This window comes from Rhamphochromis longiceps, linkage group LG14, assembly GCF_057381845.1.
Source record: "Rhamphochromis longiceps isolate RC_006_pf linkage group LG14, R_longiceps_female_GT1.1, whole genome shotgun sequence".
NCBI classification, from domain to species: Eukaryota; Metazoa; Chordata; class Actinopteri; order Cichliformes; family Cichlidae; genus Rhamphochromis; species Rhamphochromis longiceps.
Genome location: NC_140570.1, coordinates 40,752,971 through 40,775,264, shown reverse-complemented (window position 1 = coordinate 40,775,264; position 22,294 = coordinate 40,752,971). Strand labels below are relative to the sequence as shown.

Genomic DNA, 22,294 nt, shown 5'->3' with positions numbered 1-22,294 from the left:
CATGCGTCAGGTTGCTGATTCGGCGCTTCAGAGGTCGAGATAGAGACTGTTCAGATCAAATTTCAGCTGTAAATCAAGTCTTTCTTCAGCTTTAGCTTTAGCTTTAGCTTGAAATGGTACGAAGGGAAAAGTGGTGAACTGCCAGAGGTTAAAAAAAAACGAAGGTTACCCAAAGCTGAAAAATGATGTACATTTCAGAATTATGGAGGTTGATCAAGTCTTGAAAGCTGATGCTACCAACTAACTCCAGCTACAGCCCCCTCTGTCTGCATAAAGCAGTGCTGGACACACTGTGGTAGCATTCACTCGTCAGCATCAGCTGAACAGTACTGTACTGCAGAAAGTAGTGTGATGCTACAAAAACGGTGAGAAAAAGGAAATTAACAAGAGAGACAGACCATCATAGAAATGCAGGTCTGTCCTACAGAGAGACTGCAAAGAAAGTCAAGGTGTCAGCGAGTCCAGTTTCCTTCAGCATCAAAGGCTCAGAAACAAACTGACAGGAAGAGGTCTGCAGACCCACAGACACGAATGAATCAGACACACGTTTCTGAGAGTTAACAGCTGTGTGACGGCGGCTCACAGGACAACAGCTTCAAGAAGCTAAATAGTGGTCGTAGTGAGCAAGTCTCAGTTTCAGCTGTGAAGAGAAGACTTCGAGCTGCAGGTTTGACGGGACGAGCTCCAGAAAGAAAGCCAGACGTCAGAATGAGACAAAGAGGCTGTCTGGGCCACGATTAGACTACTGAAGGCTGGAAGAAGGTTTTATGGACTGATGAATCAAATATGAAATCTTTGGTTCATCACGCAGGATCTTTGTACGCTGTCGAGTAGGTGAAAGGATGGTACCAGTGTGTAGCATGGAGCATGGAGGAGGAAGAGTGACGGTCTGGGGCTGTTTTATCGAGCTGGTTTGGGATGAACTGGACAGAAGAGTGAAAGCAAAACAACCTGCAAGCCACCATCATGGGACCTTCTGCTACAGATGTGGGACAATATTTGATGTCTATTGTAGAAAGACCACGGGTGTGTTCAGCTGTTAGATCTGAACTTATTTACACCAAAATTGAATATTTTGGTGTAAATAAGCCAAAGTGTGATGTCCACATATGTGGACGCCAGGTCCTAGGAGGTTAAGGCATGTGGAGCATGAAGTCACCAAACTCCAGCCACCTTCAGCTCTTCACTATAGAAACTCCAACGAGCTGTTCCTCTGCAGCAGAAAAATAAGTATCAGGCTAGTTTCACGAGGCTCTGTAGGTTGTTAGGCGGGCTTTTTCTAACAGCAAAGAAAGAACATTTTTGTTTCTAAATGTGCTACAGGTATTTTAAAAACACAAGAACAATGAATTTAGATACAGCATTTTAGAGAGTTTTGCACGAATTGTACTGACTAGAGATGGCACGATACCACTTTTTTATGTCCGATACCGATACCGATATCATAAATTTGGATATCTGCCGATACCGATATGAATCCGATATAGTGTTTTTTAATCAACAAAACTGTTTTTTAAATATCTTGCTGCATTTTGTATAAGTTCATACTCAAGTTTAAAACAACAACTACACTAAAGCTATTCTGTTATACCTGTATGCAAAAAAAATGTTTCATAGTTCAGCAATACTGATCAATCTAATAAACTTAAACCTACACCATCCTCCCTATTCTGGTATTTTAAAGAGTACTTAGCGTAAATATTAAGCAACCTAACTAATAGGGTTCCAACTCCCAGCAACAACAAAAATAAATAAATAAAAAATAGGGAACCACCCCTCACGCTCCACCTCATGATGCTTAATCGACGTAATCAACCTTAATTTGATGCAGTGTGGAAAAAAAAAATGCACAGAAATCAATTATTTTTCAAGAAATATTAAATAGATTCAACATCTTTCTTCAAATTGCAGACTGCACAGATGGTACCTTCCCAAAGGAAAAAGTACTATAGCTTACTAGGGTATATATATTAGACTTAATAGTTACTATATACAGTAATTGACTTCTACTCATTTTACATCAAATTAAAACTTTGGGTGTCAGATAATTATTTATTAAAAGCTTGACATTTTAAATGAGAATAAGAAAGAAAAGTATGTCTTTGTGCCCCCTTTTCCCTGTTAATGCCCTATCGGCCCCCCTGGCTAAACTTTGCTAGATCCGCCCCTGCACAGTTACCAGCGTCAGCTACTTAGAAAAAGATCCTCGAGTAGAAAGTAATAATAAATACATTCTAACAACAGCTTATCAAGCTTAAACGTGCTGCTGTTGTTCAGCCGCTGGTTTCCTCTTTCTGGTGCAAAGTGGGCCAAAAGCAAACTAGAGACACGGACTCGCGACAGAAAAGCCGATCAGCTGATCGTTAAGCAGTTTCATGATTGAAGTAGCAGCAAGAAGAGGCAGTCGCTCCATATATCGCTCGTTAAGCTTAACGCAGGAATGCTTTACAAACATTCAGAGATGGACTTACACACTTGCTTTACTTCTCTCGGGATACCTTTGTCGGAGATGAAATGCCAGGTTGCTAGCGAAGCTCCAAATGCTATCCAGACCACCGACAGGTCTGGCATGCCACAGCTGCTCTATCACGTGATGCATACTGCTCCGACGTGCTAACGTTCTGAGGTGAGTTACGGCGTGTTGCAAGTTTTGTGAGGTGCTTTCGTGATATTTAATGGATCGGATTACATTTTTTATTTTTCTCCGATATCCGATCCAGTAATTTAGGTCAGTATCGGACCGATACCGATACGTAATATCGGATCGGTCCATCTCTAGTACTGACTGTAGCAAAAAAAGAGGAAACAAAAAGAAATATCCACAGACATTGTGGGTCCCTCAGATCTGCAGAAACAGTGTGTGAGATGGTTTGGTTTTGTTGTGCCAGGTCCTCCTGGACCGCTGGGACTTCATGGACTGGACGGACTGAAAGGAGAGAAGGGGGCCACTGGGACCAGAGGTACACACACACACACACACACACACACACACACACACACACACACACACACACCAATTCAATTTTATTTATATAGCGCCAAATCACAACAACAGTCGCCTCAAGGTCTTTATATTAAGGTAGTAATGTCGACCCTACAATAACACATACAGAGAAAAACCCAACAATCATATGACCCCCTATGAGCAGCACTTTGGCAACAGTGGGAAGGAAAAACTCCCTTTTAACAGGAAGAAACCTCCAGCAGAACCAGGCTCAGGTGCGAGAAGGAAGACAGGATAAAGACATGCTGTGGAAGAGAGACAGAGGTTAATAACAGATATGATTCAATGCAGAGAGGTCTGTTAATACATAGTGAGTGAGAAAGGTGACTGGAAAGGAAAAACTCAATGCATCATGGGAATCCCCCGGCAGCCTACGTCTATTGCAGCATAACTAAGGGAGGATTCAGGGTCACCTGGTCCAGCCCTAACTATATGCTTTAGCAAAAAGGAAAGTTTGAAGCCTAATCTTGAAAGTAGAGATAGTGTCTGTCTCCTGAATCCAAACTGGAAGCTGGTTCCACAGAAGAGGGGCCTGAAAACTGAAGGCTCTGCCTCCCATTCTACTTTTAAATACTCTAGGAACAACAAGTAGGCCTGCAGAGCGAGAGCGAAGTGCTCTAATAGGGTGATATGGTACTACAAGGTCATTAAGATAAGATGGGGTCTGATTATTTAAGACCTTGTATGTGAGGAGCAGGATTTTGAATTCTGGATTTAACAGGAAGCCAAAACAGGAGAAATCTGCTCTCTCTTTCTAGTCCCTGTCAGGACTCTTGCTGCAGCATTTTGGATCAGCTGAAGGCTTTTCAGCGAGTTTTTTGGACATCCTGATAATAATGAATTACAGTCGTCCAGCCTGGAAGTAATAAATGCATGAACTAGTTTTTCAGCGTCACTCTGAGACAGGATATTTCTAACTTTAGAGATGTTGCGCAAATGGAAGAACGCAGTCTTACATATTTGTTTAATATGTGCATTGAAGGACATGTCCTGGTCAAAAATGACTCCAAGGTTCCTCACAGTGTTACTGGAGGCCAAGGTAATGCCATCCAGAGGAAGAATCCAGACAATCCTGCAATTTAACTAACTGGTGTGTTTCATACTCCAACAAAGTAATATATTAACATTTTACACAGAACATTTTTCTTTACAATGCAATAATGCAGTATGTGACATTACTTTGTTTTTTCCCTAAAATGGTCCCCATACCCCCCACCCCCATAAATGAAAGCATTCCTCTGCAGATGATCACAGATCAGCCTATAATTAGAGATCCATTCAAAGACAGCTGGGTCAAGCTGAATAAAAAATGTTGTTGAGGTGGTCGTTTTCAACATTTACATGGGTGTTAAAATCACCCACAATATTTATTTTACCTGAGCTGAGCGTCGCATTCAACAGAAACTCTGAGTAAGGCCCAGGTGAATGATAGATAACAAAGGATAAAACTGGTCTCCAGCTAGGGTAACCAAGGCTAAGAGTCAACCCTGCGTGTGATGTCCACATATGTGGATGCCAGGTACTAGGAGGTTAATAAACTGGAGAGCAAGATTGCTGCCACTTCTCCTCTTGGGCAGGTCCGTTGAGCATTTTAACAGTTATTATTCTCATTATTATTATTATTATTATTATTCTCATTTAAAGTAACATTTTCCTCCCGTAGTAACCAGTTCTCTGCTAGCTCTTCTAAATCAATATCTTGATCAATTATTAAATAGTTTTCTGATACGGATTTAGAAAAGAGAGACCTAATGTTTAATATTTTCACTGTGTTACTCTTTGGTTCAGATGTGGATACTGTATTGTTCTTTCTTTGTGATTGTTTAGGTTTAAGTTGTTTGTTGCTGGTTTTTAGTTTGTTTTTTGTCTGTTTGGGAGCTGACACAGTCTCTATGGAGATGGGTTTTTGGGGGGGTAGCAGGAGGAGAGAAGCTGCAGAGAGGCGTGTAAGACTGCAACTCTGCTTCCTGGTCCCAACTCTGGATGGTCATATTTTGCAGGGTTTAATAAATTTGTCCATATTTCTAGAAATGAGAGCTGCTCCATCCAAAGTGGGATGGATGCCGTCTCTCCTAACAAGACCAGGTTTCCTCCAGAAGGTTTGCCAATTATCTATGAAGCCCACATCGTTTCTGGGACACCACTCAGACAGCCAGCAATTTAAGGAGAACATGCAGCTAAACATGTCACTCCTGGTCTGATTGGGGAGGGGGCCAGAGAAAACTACATTGTTTTGGCAAAGTTACATACGATTACATATTATTGTTGGTAAGTTCTGGTTCAGGCAACCAGGTGTCGCTGCTGTCAATGTGAATTATAATTTCACCAAATCTGTTTATTCTTAGCCAACAGTTTCAGGTTTCCTTCAGTGTTTCCTGCTCTGGGCTCTGGATCAATGATGGCCACTGGAGCCTCTCGCTTCACATTTCTAAGAACACTAAGAAAAGTTCTGCATGTTCGTGTTGTTGTAATGTCGTCTGGTATATTATTAGATTAAATCTATAAAGTTGTGTAAAAAAATTAACTTATCCTGGCAGAGTTGGGGTTCAAAATTCTGACTGGGTTTAGTTCAGAAAGGTACAGATTTTGTTTTAGAGATCTTGACCAAAGGTCCACCTGCAGAGCAGAATATAGCTGTTGTTATTGTGAACTTACTAATGATTATGAGACATTAATTCTCCTCATAGATCTTAAAATTACTTTCTATAAATTCTATAACACATTTTCATTTGGTCTGTTTTTTCAGGTCGGGGCTTTCCAGGTGTTGAAGGTTCCTTGGGTCCACCAGGAGATAAAGGTCCTCCAGGGCATCAAGGTCTTTGCGGCACATCTCAACCTGGACCACCAGGATACAAAGGCCCCGTCGGAACCAAAGGTCTGTACCAATATGATGATCTCTTGCTGAATTGCTGAATATGTAAATCTAAAAATCCTACCTTATCCTTTATTCTTGGTCAGTTATACGCCTCTCTGTGCTATTGTAGGGCCTCCAGGTAAATGTGGACCTCCAGGTAAACTTGGACCAGACTGCAAAACTCCTATCAAAGGGCCCTGTGGAGATCCTGGCTGTCCAGGCCAAGATGGAGAGCCAGGTCAGACTTGAGACTAACTTTTTAAAATCAGCCATGTCATTATAACCTAAACATTTCTTAATAGGTTATAGAAAGGTTCACGATTATCCAGCAATTTTCATGTTTTTGGCATTTTGTAACAGAAGATTTATACGGCCTAAATGCATGTAAGAGATTTGAAAGGTAACATCTTCTAGTTTATGAAATTATACTCATTCAGTGGCTAAAATGCTTCTTAGCCCTAGTTAATATTCAGTTTTATTTAAATTTAAGTGACAGATCATGCTGGATGACCTCTGACACGGGACTGATGTTTCAGGGAGTCTTGGTGAGATCGGGGATCCTGGTCAAAACCCTCCAATTCGTGGGGATATTGGGGACAATGGTAACGTGGGATGCCAAGGGCCAAAGGGACCAAGAGGATGCCCAGGACATATAGGAACACAAGGTTGCACTGGATACCCAGGACAGAAAGGTTAGAGTCCAACAAAAACAACACAACAAAAATGATGCTGACACTTATTCTGTTGGTCACAATTCACTTGACAACCTGACAGATCTCAGTTGTGGGTTACATGAACGTGTGCGGTGTGGGAATACATTAGCTGGTATATTATTAAGTGAATATCTTGATTGACCCTATTACTGAAAAAAACAACTAAAAGTGATCTTCATTAGATGACAGATGATGGTTGGGTTACAAAGGGACAACTGATAACTGTTTGTGGAGATCATAGCATTTCTACTCGTTGGTGTGGAGCTGTAAGTCATCTTTTGTCAGTCCTTCAACAACAAAATTCTGAGTGTTGCATTTCTGCTGAAATGATAAATTCAGACTTTATTCAAACTTTAAAACACTGTGATGCTGAGAAAACCACCAGTGGATGCATTTTATCCTCTTTTTCAGTTTGTGCTTAAAAACTACAACAAAGAACCAAGAAAAGGACCTAAACTCTGAATGTAGCTTTCTAACTTCATCGTGTTTGGCCAAGAATGTTACGGCCGGGTAGCCGGTGGGATGTGAACACAAAAGCAGAACGCACAGGACGTGGCCGATGAAACTGCCACAATAAAGAAAATAAGCAACAACATTAACAGAACAAGAACTAACAAAACCTAAACTGGGAAAAACTAAAAAATGAAACCTGAAAGTGCTGACGACACGAACCATGAACGTGAAACAGAGAACTCAACAGTGAACAGATGGAGACAGAGGACTTAAATACACAGATGAGTAACAAGGGAAGTGGAAACGCATGGGAAACACAGCTGACACAAATGAACAGGACGACACAGGGGAAGCAAAAATAAACACACTGAACATGGAACGCGGACTGTCAAAATAAAACAGGAAACATAGTGAGATGTAGACTGTGGCAACACGAGCTAGACATGACAGGCTGGAGAAACATACAAGCATGCAGACACGGGAGACATGGAACCAACCACAGGGAGGGAAACATGTAAACAGGAAGGAGACGAGACACCTCGACCAGTCAACATGGACTCAAATCTAACTAAACATAATAACAAATACAAAGATAAACTTGATACTAAATAACAGACAACTAACACATTATAACTCAAAAAACATTAAGCCCAAAAGGTGGGCCAAAGCACCCAGGACCATGACAAAGAAGGCAGTTATACTGTTACCGCTATTTGAATCTTTACAACACAACTGTTGTTATTTAGAATAGTTCTTGTGTTTGAGACAAACATAATTTTAAGGTAATGGTCCTTTAAACTAAACTAAAATAAAATAATTTTAAAATGGATTTCTTACCAGAAGTGCTGACATCCCTAAAAAATCGTGGCCCGCGGTCAAGCTACAAGTTTAAACTGAAATCCAAAACACAGCATCATATTACGAAAGAACTTGAAAGACTGAACAGACAACAGTGGCTTAAACATCCACGTGCAGCTCTGAGTGAAAAGGTGTCATTACACAGAGATTAATGCATAGCTCGGTTTTTGTGCTCCCCACATGAAGGTAAAGGGTCATTGTGGTAATTCTGAGGGCTGAAAAAACTGAATGTCAACAGATAGAAACTTTTGGATGGAAACACACTGGGTACTACAGAGCTGTTGTGTATTTTTTATGTCATGCTCACTTAGATAACACGTCTGTGAATTTGTGTGATCAGGTATGAGAGGCGATAGTGGTTTGTTGGGAATACCTGGCCCTCGAGGTTGTAAGGGTGTTCCTGGTCACTGTGGATCTCCAGGACTTCCTGGATCTCCTGGAGATCATGGACCAAAAGGGGAAAAGGGTGACACCTTAGATCCTGAACTCATATCACCTCCAAAGGGTCCTCCTGGAGAAACTGGCTCAACTGGTCAATTTGGACATCCTGGCCTGAATGGAGAACAAGGCCCATGTGGTCCTAAAGGTGAGAAAGGGCAGAACTCTCATAATCATATCAGAATCTTATCTTACAAAAACCTCTGATTGTTAGATTTGACTGTAGTCATCCCAAAAAGTAATCATTATAAAGACTAGCTTCCTGGAGGTGAGGTTTCAAAATAAAACCTTCTGATGTCAAATTAACATCAGATCTAATGTCAGTGTAGCTGACTGTTGTGATGCTTGATGACCTGTTTCAGGTGATAAGGGAGATTATGGACCTCAGGGATGTAAAGGCTGCGATGGAGCCCCTGGTCTAAAAGGAGACAAAGGAGAGCCAGGCCTGCCAGGAGAGAGTGGAGTAGTGGGACAGAAAGGTGAGACCTCTCCCTGTCTGACTTTTACCACATTTCTACTGAAGCAGTTTAAGGAACCTTTGCTGGTCTAAAACCAAGAACAACATGATTCAGGAACTGGGGCTGTGTTAAAGAAGGCCAGTCGCTTTCTTTCCAAGCTCCTTAAACTGCCATCACCTGGATGACTGAGAACCTACTCGGACTGGGACTGTCATAACCAACAAGACCAGCTCAAATCTGCTTTGACTGCCAACAACACCACAGAGCTGTTGTAGCTTCTAGATAGGCTCAACTAAGCAAAAGCCAAAGTGTGGACACGGGCGTTTGTAACATCACTTACTGTTATGGTCTTTGGGTCGTAGGTAACCGTGGTCCAGAAGGTGAAAAGGGTTCTCACGGACCAACCAAAGAACTGAACTTGGGCTTGTTGGTGATGCACAGTCAAAGTGCAAACACTCCCAGGTGTCCAGGCAACATGAACACCCTGTGGGAAGGATTCAGTCTGCTGTATCTGGAAGGCCAGGAGCGGGCACACACTCAGGACTTGGGTAAGTACATATTTATAAATCCCACAGCAAACTCTTATTCCAGAACCGCTCAGTGCAGGATGTTCCCAGGCGTTACTTTCTTGTGACTCACCTTTGGCCCAGTAAACAGTTTCTCCTCAAACATCTCATTAGACCAGGATAAGGGAATGAACACCAGCTTAACTTTATCGAGGCCATTTGAACCAAATATGTTGCATTAGTTTGGAATTAATTTGTTTCTAGGATCACATTGGTTTATTAAGATTTAAAAATAAGTGTGAAACAACTTCCAAAAAAAGAGTTTAAGTGGGTGTTTTGTTGTCACATGTTGGGACATCAACATCTCCTTCGTCGGGCAGAAAGATAGTGCAGAGCTTTCTCCTCTAAGTTTTGTCCTTTAGTTTGTTCTTGAAGATCACGTGTTTCGAGGTCTAATGGGATATATAGAATTACAAAGCTATAGCTTTACATGCCTAACATCTATATCATCCACACACACTTTAACCACATGCTAACAAATCCCATGCTAACTCATGTTATAGATATCGTTAGCTAAGAATTCCAGTAATTCCACTTATCTACACTGTGATAATCTCCACAATAGATATACCTGCCAACAAACGGCTGAAAGTTTTGTGAAGGTCAAATGTCAACAACAGTCAGAGGTCTCCTTGTTCAGATCAACCACCATCTCCCAAAGATGTCTGTGGTCTCAGAGGTATACTGGATCTGCCCTGGGTCTCCTTCCCCTGAGGCTCTCTGAGGTTCCTATTCTTCATAATCTGCTTGTTAAAGCCAAGTCCACGACACTGATGTGGGATGGCTCAAAGAACCCCTCTGATCTATATCAGTTCTCCAGAATCTGAGGTTCAGCAATCGGCCAGAATCTCCTCTTGATTACCTTTTTTTTTTTTTTTTTTTCTTTCTCCTCTTGATTACCTGATAGCTGGACGCTCACAATCCGGTCGTTAAGTGATGACGTGACGAATCCTACTTCCGGGCCTAAAGTAGTCTGCGTTTAATATGGCTTTTGTGTTGTTAACATGTTTAGTGTTTTGTATTTTCTTCTATTTGATCTCAAAAAGCTCCTAAAACAGTCAGTGATCACTGTTGACCTCCCTCGGCTTTTATTACCGCTAATCATTTATTTAAGCTCAGTTTTTAAAACCTTAGGATGTAACTACAGCCCAGCCCATGCAGCAGTATATGAATGACTAACCTCGTATTGTGGATGGATTATCTCAGTTGTTCTCCTGGCTGAAGTTTGGTCCTTTTACAGCATCCTGCCATGCGATTACATTTGTTCCTGACCACCGAGAACACTCACGTTAACTTTTATCGAGTGGAAAAAAAGTTAGCTTGTTTATATTATGCTAACATAGCTGTGTCGCTAGCGGTCACGTAGCACATCATTATATAGCAGCTAGCCCAACTTCAGTAACCCTACAAACGTCACTGCTGTTTAGTTTTCTGTCTTCATTTATGCTGGAAGTGATAACAGTGTCATGATACGTTGTGTGGCAGGCAGGAGAAGGACCCAAGATGCAGACTCACAGACACGGGGATAAACTCAAAAACACAGCTTTAATGCTGGCAAAAAGTGGAACACAAAAACAGTACTAAACTAAACTGGGAAAGCTAAACATAAAGTAAACCAGGAACCACGGGGAGAATAACACACAACATGAGGGAGAACGCGACGCCGAACAGAGGGAGACGCAGACAGAAATACACAGAGGGTTAACGAGGAAAGTGGGAACACACGGGGAACACAGCTGACACAGATAACCATAACGGGACAGGGCGGGGTGAACATAACACTGACGGGAGACGGGCAGAGTCAAACAGGAAGTACACAGAGGTTCAGACAGGAGGAGAGAGCACGGGGAGAACACAGACATAACAGGCTGGGGAAAACATGGAATAAAACACGAAAGGGGACAAGGGCTCATGAATACATAGAGGGGCACACAGGGGGTGAGAGTTACAAAGGGAAAGCACACAGGGAACAACATAACAGGGCAACTCAGGAAACAGAACCTAAACAGGGAACTGAATACAAAAATACAAGAAAACTAAGAATACTGGGCCAACACGGCCCAGGACCATGACAAACAGAGCTGTACGTTTGAATTTGTTTCCAAAACCCCGCAGCCAGGACATGCTATATTGTATTTAGATAGAAGCTAGCGAGCTAACTCCCTGCTAACTTCTAACTCCGTTAAATGTCATAAATTCCGTTTTCATGGATGCCTGGATGTTAAACTCAGTTGTTACACCTGGTAGAGCAGAACGCTGATCATTTTATTAAAGATGAAAGACTTTAGACAGTTTTTCAACTCTCAGTAATGCCACAGTGATGTTTGATATATGGACCTGCAGCGGAGTTTAGGCCCAGACACGGCTAGTGACGTCAGACTGAACGACCGGATTTGTTTCTCTGCTGGATGTGTTTGGGAATAATTGAAATGTGTTGCGTGTATTTCCAGGTCAGCCGGGGTCGTGCATGCGTGTCTTTTCCACCTTGCCCTTCGCTCCATGTAACAAGCGTACCTGCTCTTACGCCAGTCGTAATGATAAATCCTATTGGCTAACGACGATGGAGCCTGTCCCACGTGAACACGTGAGTGGACCCAGCATCCAAAACTACATCAGCCGCTGTGTGGTGTGTGAAGCCCCATCCCTACCCATCGCAGTGCACAGCCAGTCCAGACAGTCTGTGGAGTGTCCCGAAAACTGGACAGAACTGTGGGACGGATACTCCTTTGTCATGGTGAGTACTGCAGTGGTGCCAGATTATTAAACTACGTTGCTACTGCTGTTACTGGTGCTACTGTGTAGACTAAAACCTAAGTCTAAGCTACATTAAACTTTACTTATGTAAACCAGAGTTAAACTCTTAAACTTCGCTGAAATTTAGGCTAAACTTACCAGTCGTAATAATACAACAATCATCTGAAATGTGAGCTCTGTGCAGATGATGATGTAATTTCCCATGTGTCTAATAGCATACAGGCGCAGGTGATGAAGGTGGCGGCCAGCCTCTGACATCATCAGGTAGCTGTCTGAAAGCATACAAGGCCCAGCCGTTCGTGGAGTGTCAGGGGCCTCGTGGAACCTGCCACTTCTTCGCCAACATGTACAGTTTCTGGCTGACCACCCTGACCGACCCGGCGATGCTGACCAATGACCAAGAGCAGAGGAGGAGCATTGCAAAGTGCAAAGTCTGCATGAGGCTGTGAGCGGGAGGGCTGCCACCTCCACCTGTGTGAGACAGAGAAGAGATGCTTCATCTCCACATCTTTCTCAAGGAAATTGAGAGGACGCATCACTTCCTCCAACTTTACGAGGCAGGAGGGAGCGAGTGAGGATGTGCTTCGGCTCCATCGAAGTGGCAGGACTAGTGTGTTTGTCTCTGTGAGGAGAGACCGTCGTCTTACAGTCAGTCAGCTGCTCGGCTGATAATCAATCAGTCCTGATCTGCATCAGCTCAGCACTCGCATCATTACATTCATCAGTAGGTGGGTTATTAATGAAACTACTTTAACATAAATAAATTTGCCTAAATACTCCAAAAAATACTTTAAAAACATGACTTCACAGGAAAGCGCCGCACATTGTGGTTCGGATGCCCTTCCTGACACGTGCGCCTCTTTCATCTGTCACTCGAATTTGGAAACTGTAAATATTCATATTTGTAAAAACGGCAGTGACGGACATTCAGGCTACTTGCGTCAGCTCGTGAGGTTAGTGAGTCCTTCTCCGTGCAGATGACAAACAGACTTTCTTTTGGATAAAATAGTCTCATAATATACTTAACATCCAATCTGCAGCACATAGCTGTGTTTTACAGCAGGTCACTTTCCGAGGTTCGTGCTTGGAATGATGTGTTTTTATTCCGGTGTGTAACAGGGTTGGGTACGCAGCCTATTATCCAGTTTTTATATGATATCACATGTGATTTAGTTTCCTTTAATTAATTCAGAGGTGGCTTTATCTGCAGCTCCGTGTGTGTTCTTGGGCTCCGCGAGAGTAACTTTGTATGAAAGACAGTTCAAAATAATCCTTTTCTATCTCACATGTACTGTAAACGAGCTGTTTTAGCTGCTTGAAATATTATAAATATAAGTGACTGATATTAATATTTAATGTACATAGCTAACAGTCTAAGAGCCTCTAAAACTTTTCATGTTTTCTTTTTTATTGTCTTTTCTGTGGTTGTTACAGTTCAGCATTACTCAGGGATGGAAGTAACCAATTAACCGAAACAATCTAGTCTTTCTGTAATAATTCTTTTTGAGTCATTTTAGGTGTTTGCCATAAATATAATTAAAAACAAAAAAACAAAAAATTCCTGTGAACTACAGGCTGGGAAATGACAGCGAATCAGAATGAGCCACATTTCTATCCCAAGTGTTTGTAAAAGTCAGACTGCAGCTCTGCCTGATTTTGTGCAGCGCTAAGCGAAGCTTCAGCTGCCACAGTAACATGATTATAATACTAATACACACACAGATACAAAGAAACACAGTCAGGGGGAAACGGAGCGAATGAAAAAGCCATGTGCTGTTGCTTACACTCTATCTCAGCAAGTTTGACAGAGAAATGAACGTAGTCGGGGGTTAAGGTGGAATTCAGCAGGGGGCTGTAGAGCTGTCGGCTCTGTGAGCAGGTTTTGTGTGCAGACTGTGATCAGCTGTAACTAAGATTGAGGAAGTGATTCCTCTGCTCTTATCTTCAACACGACATAGAGCAGTTAAAGAAACTCTGCTCCTACAGAGATGATTATCTCATTCATGGTGCTTGACTCGCTGGTATAACTCTGATTTAGAAGATCATCGTTTAGCCTGGAAAAATTATTTTGTGCTTTATAAGAAAGCCCTCCATAGAGCTTGAACATCTTACTATTCATCACTGATTGAAGAAAATAAGAACAACTCTATGTTTGCTGTTATGGTCTACAGGCCTTTTAGGGTCACAGCTTTAAACCTTTACTCAAAAAGCATCTCTAGACCCAGCAGTCTTAGCTAATTATAGGCCAATCTCCAACCTTCCTTTCATATCAAACATCCTTGAAAGAGTAGTTGTCAAACAGCTAACAGATCATCTGCAGAGGTTTATTTGAAGAGTTTCAGTCAGGTTTCAGAGCTCATCACAGCACAGAAACAGCTTTAGTGAAGGTTACAAATGATCTTCTTATGGCCTCTGACAGTGGACTCATCTCTGTGCTTGTCCTGCTAGACCTCAGTGCAGCGTTCGATACTGTCGACCATAATATCCTATTAGAGCGATTAGAACATGCTGTAGGTATTACAGGTACTGTGCTGCAGTGGTTTGTATCATATCTATCTAATAGACTCCAGTTTGTGCATGTAAATGGAGAGTCCTCTTCACACACTGAGGTTAATTATGGAGTTCCACAGGGTTCAGTGCTAGGACCAATTCTGTTTACATTATACATGCTTCCCTTAGGCAGCATCATTAGAAGACATAGCATACATTTACACTGCTATGCAGATGACACCCAGCTCTATCTGTCCATGAAGCCAGATAACACACACCAATGAGTTAAACTGCAGGAATGTCTTAAAGACATAAAGACCTGGATGGCCGCTAACTTTCTGCTTCTTAATTCAGATAAAACTGAGGTTATTGTACTCGGCCCTGAAAACCTTAGAAATATGGTATCTAAGCAGATTCTTCCTCTGGATGGCATTACCTTGGCCTCCAGTAACACTGTGAGGAACCTTGGAGTCATTTTTGACCAGGACATGTCCTTCAACGCACATATTAAACAAATATGTAAGACTGCTTTCTTCCATTTGTGCAACATCTCTAAAGTTAGAAATATCCTGTATATATCTGTCATCCCATGTCTATATAAATAAAGCTGAACTGAATTAAATTTGATGGATTTATTTTTGTTTTTTTGCTTGCTGTAGAAAGATTGCTGAGACGTTTACTGATCACAAAGAATACCTTCACGTATTTGTAGTTTTAAAGCCACAATAATTTAAATGTTTCACTTTCATAGAGCAGACTTTAGAGCATCCTGTTTCACATGGAAGCAAACAGAGCTGGACTAGAACCCAAGGAAATGGAAAGATGGTTGGAGTCAATTTCAGTAGGTTCTGTGCGTTCTTGAGGAATTAGACTACGCGTCAAAAGAATAATATGTTGGTAAACAGATTTTTAATAGTCCTAATAATTAGTTTTTAATACTCATTTAACAATTCATCATCACGACTGGTTACCAATCTATATGTTCATAAAAAAGATATAAACCCCACTTCTTTTGATTTTCACATATTCATTCCTAGGGCTGCAGCTATATGATGATAATAATAAACATTGCTCATTAAAAAAACTAAAGTTTAACTGCATACAACATCTGTCAAAAACCCCAAAACAACTTTTGGTTGTAATTATGTGCCATATTAAAATTTGTTATAAAGAAAAAATCTTCTTAAATGCAAAAATATATAAATAATCTCAAGTCCAGTCAAAGTAAAATAAATAAAGACATATGCAATCTAAACCAAGGCATAAAGAAATCTGCTCTGTCTCGTTGGACGGCTGTAGGAAGCAAAAAGAGCTCGGACAGTGTTAGAAAGCTTGCATGAGGTAGAGCTGGTGTGAGTCTATGTTTGTGAGTGAATGACACTGATGTGGTGGTGAATGTGTTGGCTGCACTGAAGAAAAGCATCCTGAAGTTTGTGCTGCTGAAAACAAGACGTTGGCGTAGACGTTAATTAATATTAATTATGATTTCCTGTCCAACCCCTTGGCTCAGAGTTTTACTGGTCCATACAGGGCCTGGACTGGCATGATCCAGGTGGCTGTGATCACTGTGGTCTATAATCAGAATCTATATTTCTAGGTTTTAATCAGGTCGGTCCACCAGGAAAGTGCCCGGTGGGCCAGATCAGCAGTCCAGCCCTGCACACACATTTTTATTTACTTGTGAAAAAGCTGTTATTTGTATAATTTTAATATTAATGCATTTAATGAATATAATGTTTTATTTTCACTTTAAACCTGAAAAAAGTTGCAAAGCCTTGAAGTTAATATGGTCTGGTACACCCCGCGCCCCCCCTTTGACTCACCCCTGTTTGCTGCAGGTACCTTCAGTGTGAAACAGGCGGTGTGGTTTAAATATGTATCAGTTAAAAAGAAATCGTTGGTGTGTGTCGAAGCTAAAGTTTGTTTTCTTCACGTCAGACTTTCCTGATCAGTGCTTCGTGTTATCGGTGTTTTTAAACTGAGGCCTATATGGGCATCATATTTCAAAGACTTAACTCGGTGAATCGTTGCAGTACTCGTAATCGTTCCTGTTACTTCCTGTTACTTCCAGCATCCCGATGTTACATTCTGCGTTTCTTTTACGTGCGTCATCCGTACCTGAAGTTTGGATCTGCGACAGAATTTTGTTTGAAACGTTACTAAATTTGGAATGAAGTCCCAATCTAAGCAAAAACTGGAACCGTCTGTAAAGCCACGTGACCTTGTTTTTGGGATGAGAGTCTTTGAAGTGGTCTCAGATGCTCTGAGCTCCTCTACATGTCATCATCCTCTTTATGAGCCTTCATCCACCTACTGAACACCAATGTCCACCACACAAACATGTTCAACCCCACTTTGATCTGTAACAGTTTGTCCCTCCTCTATTGTAAATTTGATTGAAACAGGTTTCATGTATTTATTATAATTCTATTATTGCAAAAACAAAATAAAGCATCAGGATCTAAGTTACAGAGTTAATATGCTGCGTTGCTGTTGCGTCAGGGCTGATGGTACATCCTGTAACAGCTGACTGGCCAGGATGACGTTCTCTCCTCATCAGAGACCAATGACAAACAAACAACTTTAGCCCCGCCTCCAGCCCCGCCTCCAGCCCCTCCACAGCCCGGTCAGGACTGCCTGGAAACCCTTTTCGTCGGTCTGCTGAGAGACATTATGACTGAGCTTGTAATCACTCTGATTGGTCAGCTGCGAGGCAGTGACTCCATGTCATTGGTCAGTCAGTATTTTATAAATAAGTAGAGGAAGAATAGTGTGAGAAGCTGTGAATATATCTGAGAATAAACCTTGAAACGTGTCTTTGGAGCTTCTCCATCATCTCCATGTTTGTTAATCATGTGTTTGAGTTTTCAGCTCGTGGCTCATTTAAACACTAAAGATGTGTCACACTGCCAGACTGAACCAGGACCGGCAGCCCGGGTCAGCATACCCGAGATCTCTTTTCCTCATCGTCTTTGTTTGAGCTTTAGCTTCATTCAAGCTAAGAGGTTAGACGAAGGTGGTCATCAGCTCAATACGTGCACCAATCAGAAACCAGGACAGACGACTGGCAGCAGAGCGGCTGATTTTCCAACAAACGCAAAAATGTTGTATAAGAAAAGTATGAACAAGTTCTCCACACAACACGAGCTGAAAGCTACATAGTGAATGTGATAGATGGAGATCAGCACCATCATTCAAACAGCAAACACTAAATATATATATTAAATAGTTTTATTACTCATCTGGAAGACAAAGCTTTGGTAATAAAGTTTCTCCTGCAACATGTTTCTTAGTGTTTCAAAGACAAAGACGTTAAGCTGTCTTTACAAAGTAGACCGCTCGTCTTTTCCCCTGCACACTGAGCTCTGAGGGATCTCTGGGATGCTCTAATTTCTTCTCGAGCATGCTCTGCTGCACAACTTACCATCATGATGTACCTGAATAAGAAGTAAAGCACCTTTGTATCCCTCAAACACAGGCTTAAGCCTCTGTAAGCCTTGAATGGTGCTCCTGGCACAGGCCTGGGAAAGGCTTGTGTTGTTTTTATGTTGCACATTCGTCCCGTGATGCTGGTTTTTAATCAGTGGTTAGCATTTCTTTGTGTTACTGATAAATGCCTTGATGAGAATTAAACCAAAAATGACTGTCATGCATTTATATTTACTTCGTTTTTGGTCAAATCTACAGTGGAGACTTTCTAACTTGGGTTCGGTTTCTTTGTTTGGGTCGTTGGTCTGGCTCAGTGTTTTCTTCGTGATGATTTGTAAATATGTTTGAATGTCACAGTTTTATATTTTTACTGTAAACCTCATCAGAGTATTTATTTAGCTTGAAATAAATGTTGACGCAATTTGATGCTAAAATCATACAGATTTTTATTTCATTTTGTAAACCCTGACACCCTGAAGCCCCGCCCACATTCTCCACCAAAGTTAAATGCCAAAGATCACGTGACTCATTTCAGCCACAGCTGACCTCCTTCATTAAACTGTTAAAGGTCGACGTTTTCGCGTCACGTTTTCTTTTTAGGCGAATCGTTATTTCAGAGATAAAACTCACTGTAATGTTTGAGTCATTTAAATCTGGACCAAAGCCAAGATTTAACTACAGTTCCCATGAGTCTTTGCGAGGATGAAGAGGCGGGGCAGTCACTGTGTCTTGATTATGTTCTTATGGTATTAAAATCTGTCGCTGGTATTTTTATTCTCTGTAGACTGAAACGCCTCACTAACACTTGTGACATATTTTACTCTATGTGGATGGACAACGCTTCAATAAACTGCATCGAACTTTCACCCCGTCTTTGTTTTACTGTCAGACATCAGAAAGGAGGCTGGTATTCAAAATACTCTCAGGTTTGTATACTAGAGCTTTGTGGACTTTATAAAACGTCATCGTGCTCTGAATCTCATCGATCACTGTTTCTCTAGAGAACTAGAGTTATTATAGTAACCAAGGTGCTCTGTCTCACATATTGTTTTTTACTGTAACTTATACACGTTCTGTAACTTTGACGGTTATGTGCTGTGTATGGTCCAATGACAGCAATAACATCATTATTCCATAGTGAATTGGTCAGCAGAAATAAAGCGGTCGCAGGCAGCCTGGATTCAAAGTAAATCCAAACTAAGCTGTACGAGCAGCTGAATCATCACCGATGTTTTTCATAGGCCTGCAGAGAGTCCAGTAAAAACATTTCCAAAAGATGAGAGCAGATTCGCTCTGAGCACATGTGACAGATGTGAAAGGGTCTGGAAAAGCCATGGAGAACAGTACCTGGTTTGGTAGTGGGTCAGTGAAGGTTGTGGGATGCACAAACCTCCCCAGGCTGGGAAACCTCACTGACTATCGTCAGGCATTGGTATAAAACCCTTGGGCCCACTGTCAGACCCCACACTGGTACAGTCATCGGCCCGGCCCGGCCTCATCTGTATTATTGTAGGCTCTTTACCTTAAGGCACCTTGAGGCAAATGTTGTTGGGATTAATCCAGAACAGAACCTCTGGGTTCTGCCATGTTTGTCCAGTAACAGACTGCCATTCAGATTCAGATCAGGGGAGGTGGTGTGAACAATGATGTCACCAGATGGAGCACTCAGATGCTCCATCTGAGGACTCCATCTGGTCCCAAGGTGCTCCAGATGGAGTGGCTCCCTCAAAAGATGCCCCGTCTCTCTTTCTTTGAAATGAAACAGCAGTGAATGATCTGATCGGTTTTATTGTTATTTAAACTGATCTCTGTACAGAAAGATTCATTACATACATCCACATTTACAAGAGCAGAAGAGAAAAGCGGTTCTAATCTAAAACGTATCTCAGCTGAGAAATGGGAATGCAATAAAAGAGGAGATGAACAGTTATGGAACGATGGACTTCCTGCTGTAAAGACCAAAATGCTGCAATGGAAGGAAGAGTACAACAATTAATATATGAAAGGTTTAGCCCCTAAGAGTTCACCAGAGTGAGCCCTCTGATTTCCCCACATCTTAACATGAATCAAATAAAGAATAAGACACAATATAAACGTCATCACACCACAAAGCTTTGACTCGAATCACTGCTTTAAATACAGTCAGCGCGACAGAGACTCAGATCATCGTCTAGTACCTGTGATTCAAACTCTCTTTCGTCATGTGCAACAAAACTAAGATGCTCATGTCGGGAATGTTCTCCATGTTCTGGGGTTTGGACCCAGGCTCATATTTCTAACAAGGTCCCAGCCCATCCACATTCAGTCTGAGCTGCTGCTTCCAGTCTGTGCAGAAAGTAACGGGACACCTCAGCAGTCCTGATGGTCCGAACTGAACCTTCCTGTCCACACAGACCCGGCTTCCCCACCTCTGTGTTCCTGCAGGAAACCGTGAAAAACAGCCAATCAAAGAAATAATTTCCTGTCCTAACTCAGTCACTGGGTCATCATCAAATGCAGACATCCAATCCACCGCCTCGTTTTCAGTCCAGTTTCTCCTCAGCTCGCCATCATCCCTCCTCATCCAGCAGCGATTTCTGTTCAGGCTTCCTCTCAGCAGGATCCCTCAAAGGTAAAAAGTAAATAAGTCAAAGCGATTTAAAAGCTGATCTCACAGTAGAGTCCATAATCTTCCTCCCTTTGCTTCTTAAACACAAGAGAATAGAAACTTTGATTTCTGATGGTCTAAATCAGTCCCAGTGGCACAGCTGTGAGGCCACGCGCTAAAAATGCTGCGACACGTTCGTATTTTAAATCCTGTCGGTGTCTGCGTCTACATCGTAGTCAAAGGAGCTTGCAAAGAAAAGCGTCTGGACTTCTTTAAGTTGCTTGAAGACGTTTCACCTCTCATCCGAGAAGCTTCTTCAGTTCTAAGGTCAAATGGTGGAGAGTCCCAGATATAAACCTAGTGGGAGTGACCCCCCACAGAGGGACAAAAGGACCCCCTGATGATCCTCTAATCGCCTGAGCCAAGGTGGGAAACTGGGCGTGGGTCCCAATCAGCCAGAGTTTCGGGTGTGTTCATTGTGAAACCTGGCCCCACCTTATCATGTGATGTCCTGAGGTCAGATGGCCCAGGATGTGAGTGGGCGTTAAGGCGTCTGGGAAGGATCTCAAAACTGGATTATAGATGGCAGAGAGTTGGTGTCGTAAACCCCGCCTCTGTTCAAAGATGGTCGCTCACAGTGGACATAGATGCTTCTTTCACTCCTCTTTCAAACCATCTGTCCTCTCTGTCCAAAATGTGAACATTGGCATCCTCGAAAGAGTGTCCTTTATCCTTAAGATGCAGATGGACTGCTGAGTCTTGTCCTGTGGAGGTGGCTCTTCTATGTTGTGCCATGCGCTTTGCAAGCTCCTTTGACTACGATGACATCCTCACACTGAGATTTGGAAAACGTTATGACTAAACTGTGTTAATAAAGTCATAAAAGCCACTGAAGCAGGACTCTTCAGAGAGCATCGTCGGGGTTTTCCTGGACCGGCGTTCGGGTTTTGCGTCTGCGGGGTCGCAGCGTGGTGAAGCAGGAAGAGGCAGTGAGGGCGATGCGGCTCAAGCCGACGTTTAGGCAGTGGACCTCAGAGGTGACTGGCACCTCAGCGAAGAGGGCGCGGTCCCGGGAGAGCGTCGCCGGGCCGCTGTCGCTGGTCTCGATGTCTTTGACGATGTTGAGGATCTCCTGACGCTCTGCCTGCCGAGTCATCCCTCTGATGTTCAAAATGGCTGACACGTGCTTCTTCCTGGAGGAGAGAGAAGGAGGAGTGAAGAAGAGGCGTGTTTCTGTGTTTGATGTGGTCCATGTTTAGAAAGTACATGTTCCTGAAGCTGCAGGATTATCTTAAGACTTAGAGAAATTGTATAAAATCACCATTTTTGTCTTTCATTTTCTAGGAAGGTTTCCATGTGGGCTTTTTAAAAGTGAGTCCAGCATCCAGCCAGAGTCCTTAGTATTTATAACAATTAACAGTTTCAATTTTATGAGCACCAAGGATCTGTAAGCTGTCAGTAAGAATCAGAAGAACAGGAAGAAAAAGAACAGAGTAGGTATAACAAGACCAAGAAGCAGAAGAAGATTTCCAGCATTTGGCCAAGGCGATGTTACCTGATGTCTGGAAACTCTCGGACCAGAACGCCGACCTCCATCTGGATGGAGGGGAGGTCCTCCAGCTGGATGATCTCAGAGATGTGACACAGAGCGCTGTCCAGCCAACCGGAGGACGACTCCTAACAGACGGAC

General features: G+C 42.3%; 2 protein-coding genes across 6 annotated transcripts in view; one reads left to right on the top strand and one right to left on the bottom strand.

The window, feature by feature from the left end:
* col4a4 (collagen, type IV, alpha 4) overlaps positions 1-17,251 on the top strand; it is a 45,848-nt gene extending 28,597 nt beyond the window's left edge. The window contains exons 38-46 of the mRNA XM_085429340.1: positions 2,889-2,960; positions 5,751-5,879; positions 5,989-6,096; positions 6,395-6,550; positions 8,223-8,468; positions 8,683-8,799; positions 9,141-9,326; positions 11,795-12,078; positions 12,314-17,251. Of these exons, the coding sequence (XP_085285466.1) occupies positions 2,889-2,960; positions 5,751-5,879; positions 5,989-6,096; positions 6,395-6,550; positions 8,223-8,468; positions 8,683-8,799; positions 9,141-9,326; positions 11,795-12,078; positions 12,314-12,547 (1,532 nt within the window). The 3' untranslated portion in view covers positions 12,548-17,251. The remainder of the gene's footprint in view (positions 1-2,888; positions 2,961-5,750; positions 5,880-5,988; positions 6,097-6,394; positions 6,551-8,222; positions 8,469-8,682; positions 8,800-9,140; positions 9,327-11,794; positions 12,079-12,313) is intronic.
* Positions 17,252-19,787: 2,536 nt separating this feature from the next.
* Positions 19,788-22,294, bottom strand: part of exoc3l2b (exocyst complex component 3-like 2b) — a 38,744-nt gene continuing 36,237 nt past the window's right edge. For all 5 annotated transcript variants that reach the window (XM_085379514.1, XM_085379515.1, XM_085379512.1 and 2 more), the window contains exons 14-15: positions 22,160-22,281; positions 19,788-21,797 (exon numbers count right to left, since the gene is read on the bottom strand). In XM_085379514.1, coding sequence (XP_085235640.1) covers positions 21,509-21,797; positions 22,160-22,281 — 411 coding nt within the window. In that variant the 3' untranslated portion in view covers positions 19,788-21,508. The remainder of the gene's footprint in view (positions 21,798-22,159; positions 22,282-22,294) is intronic.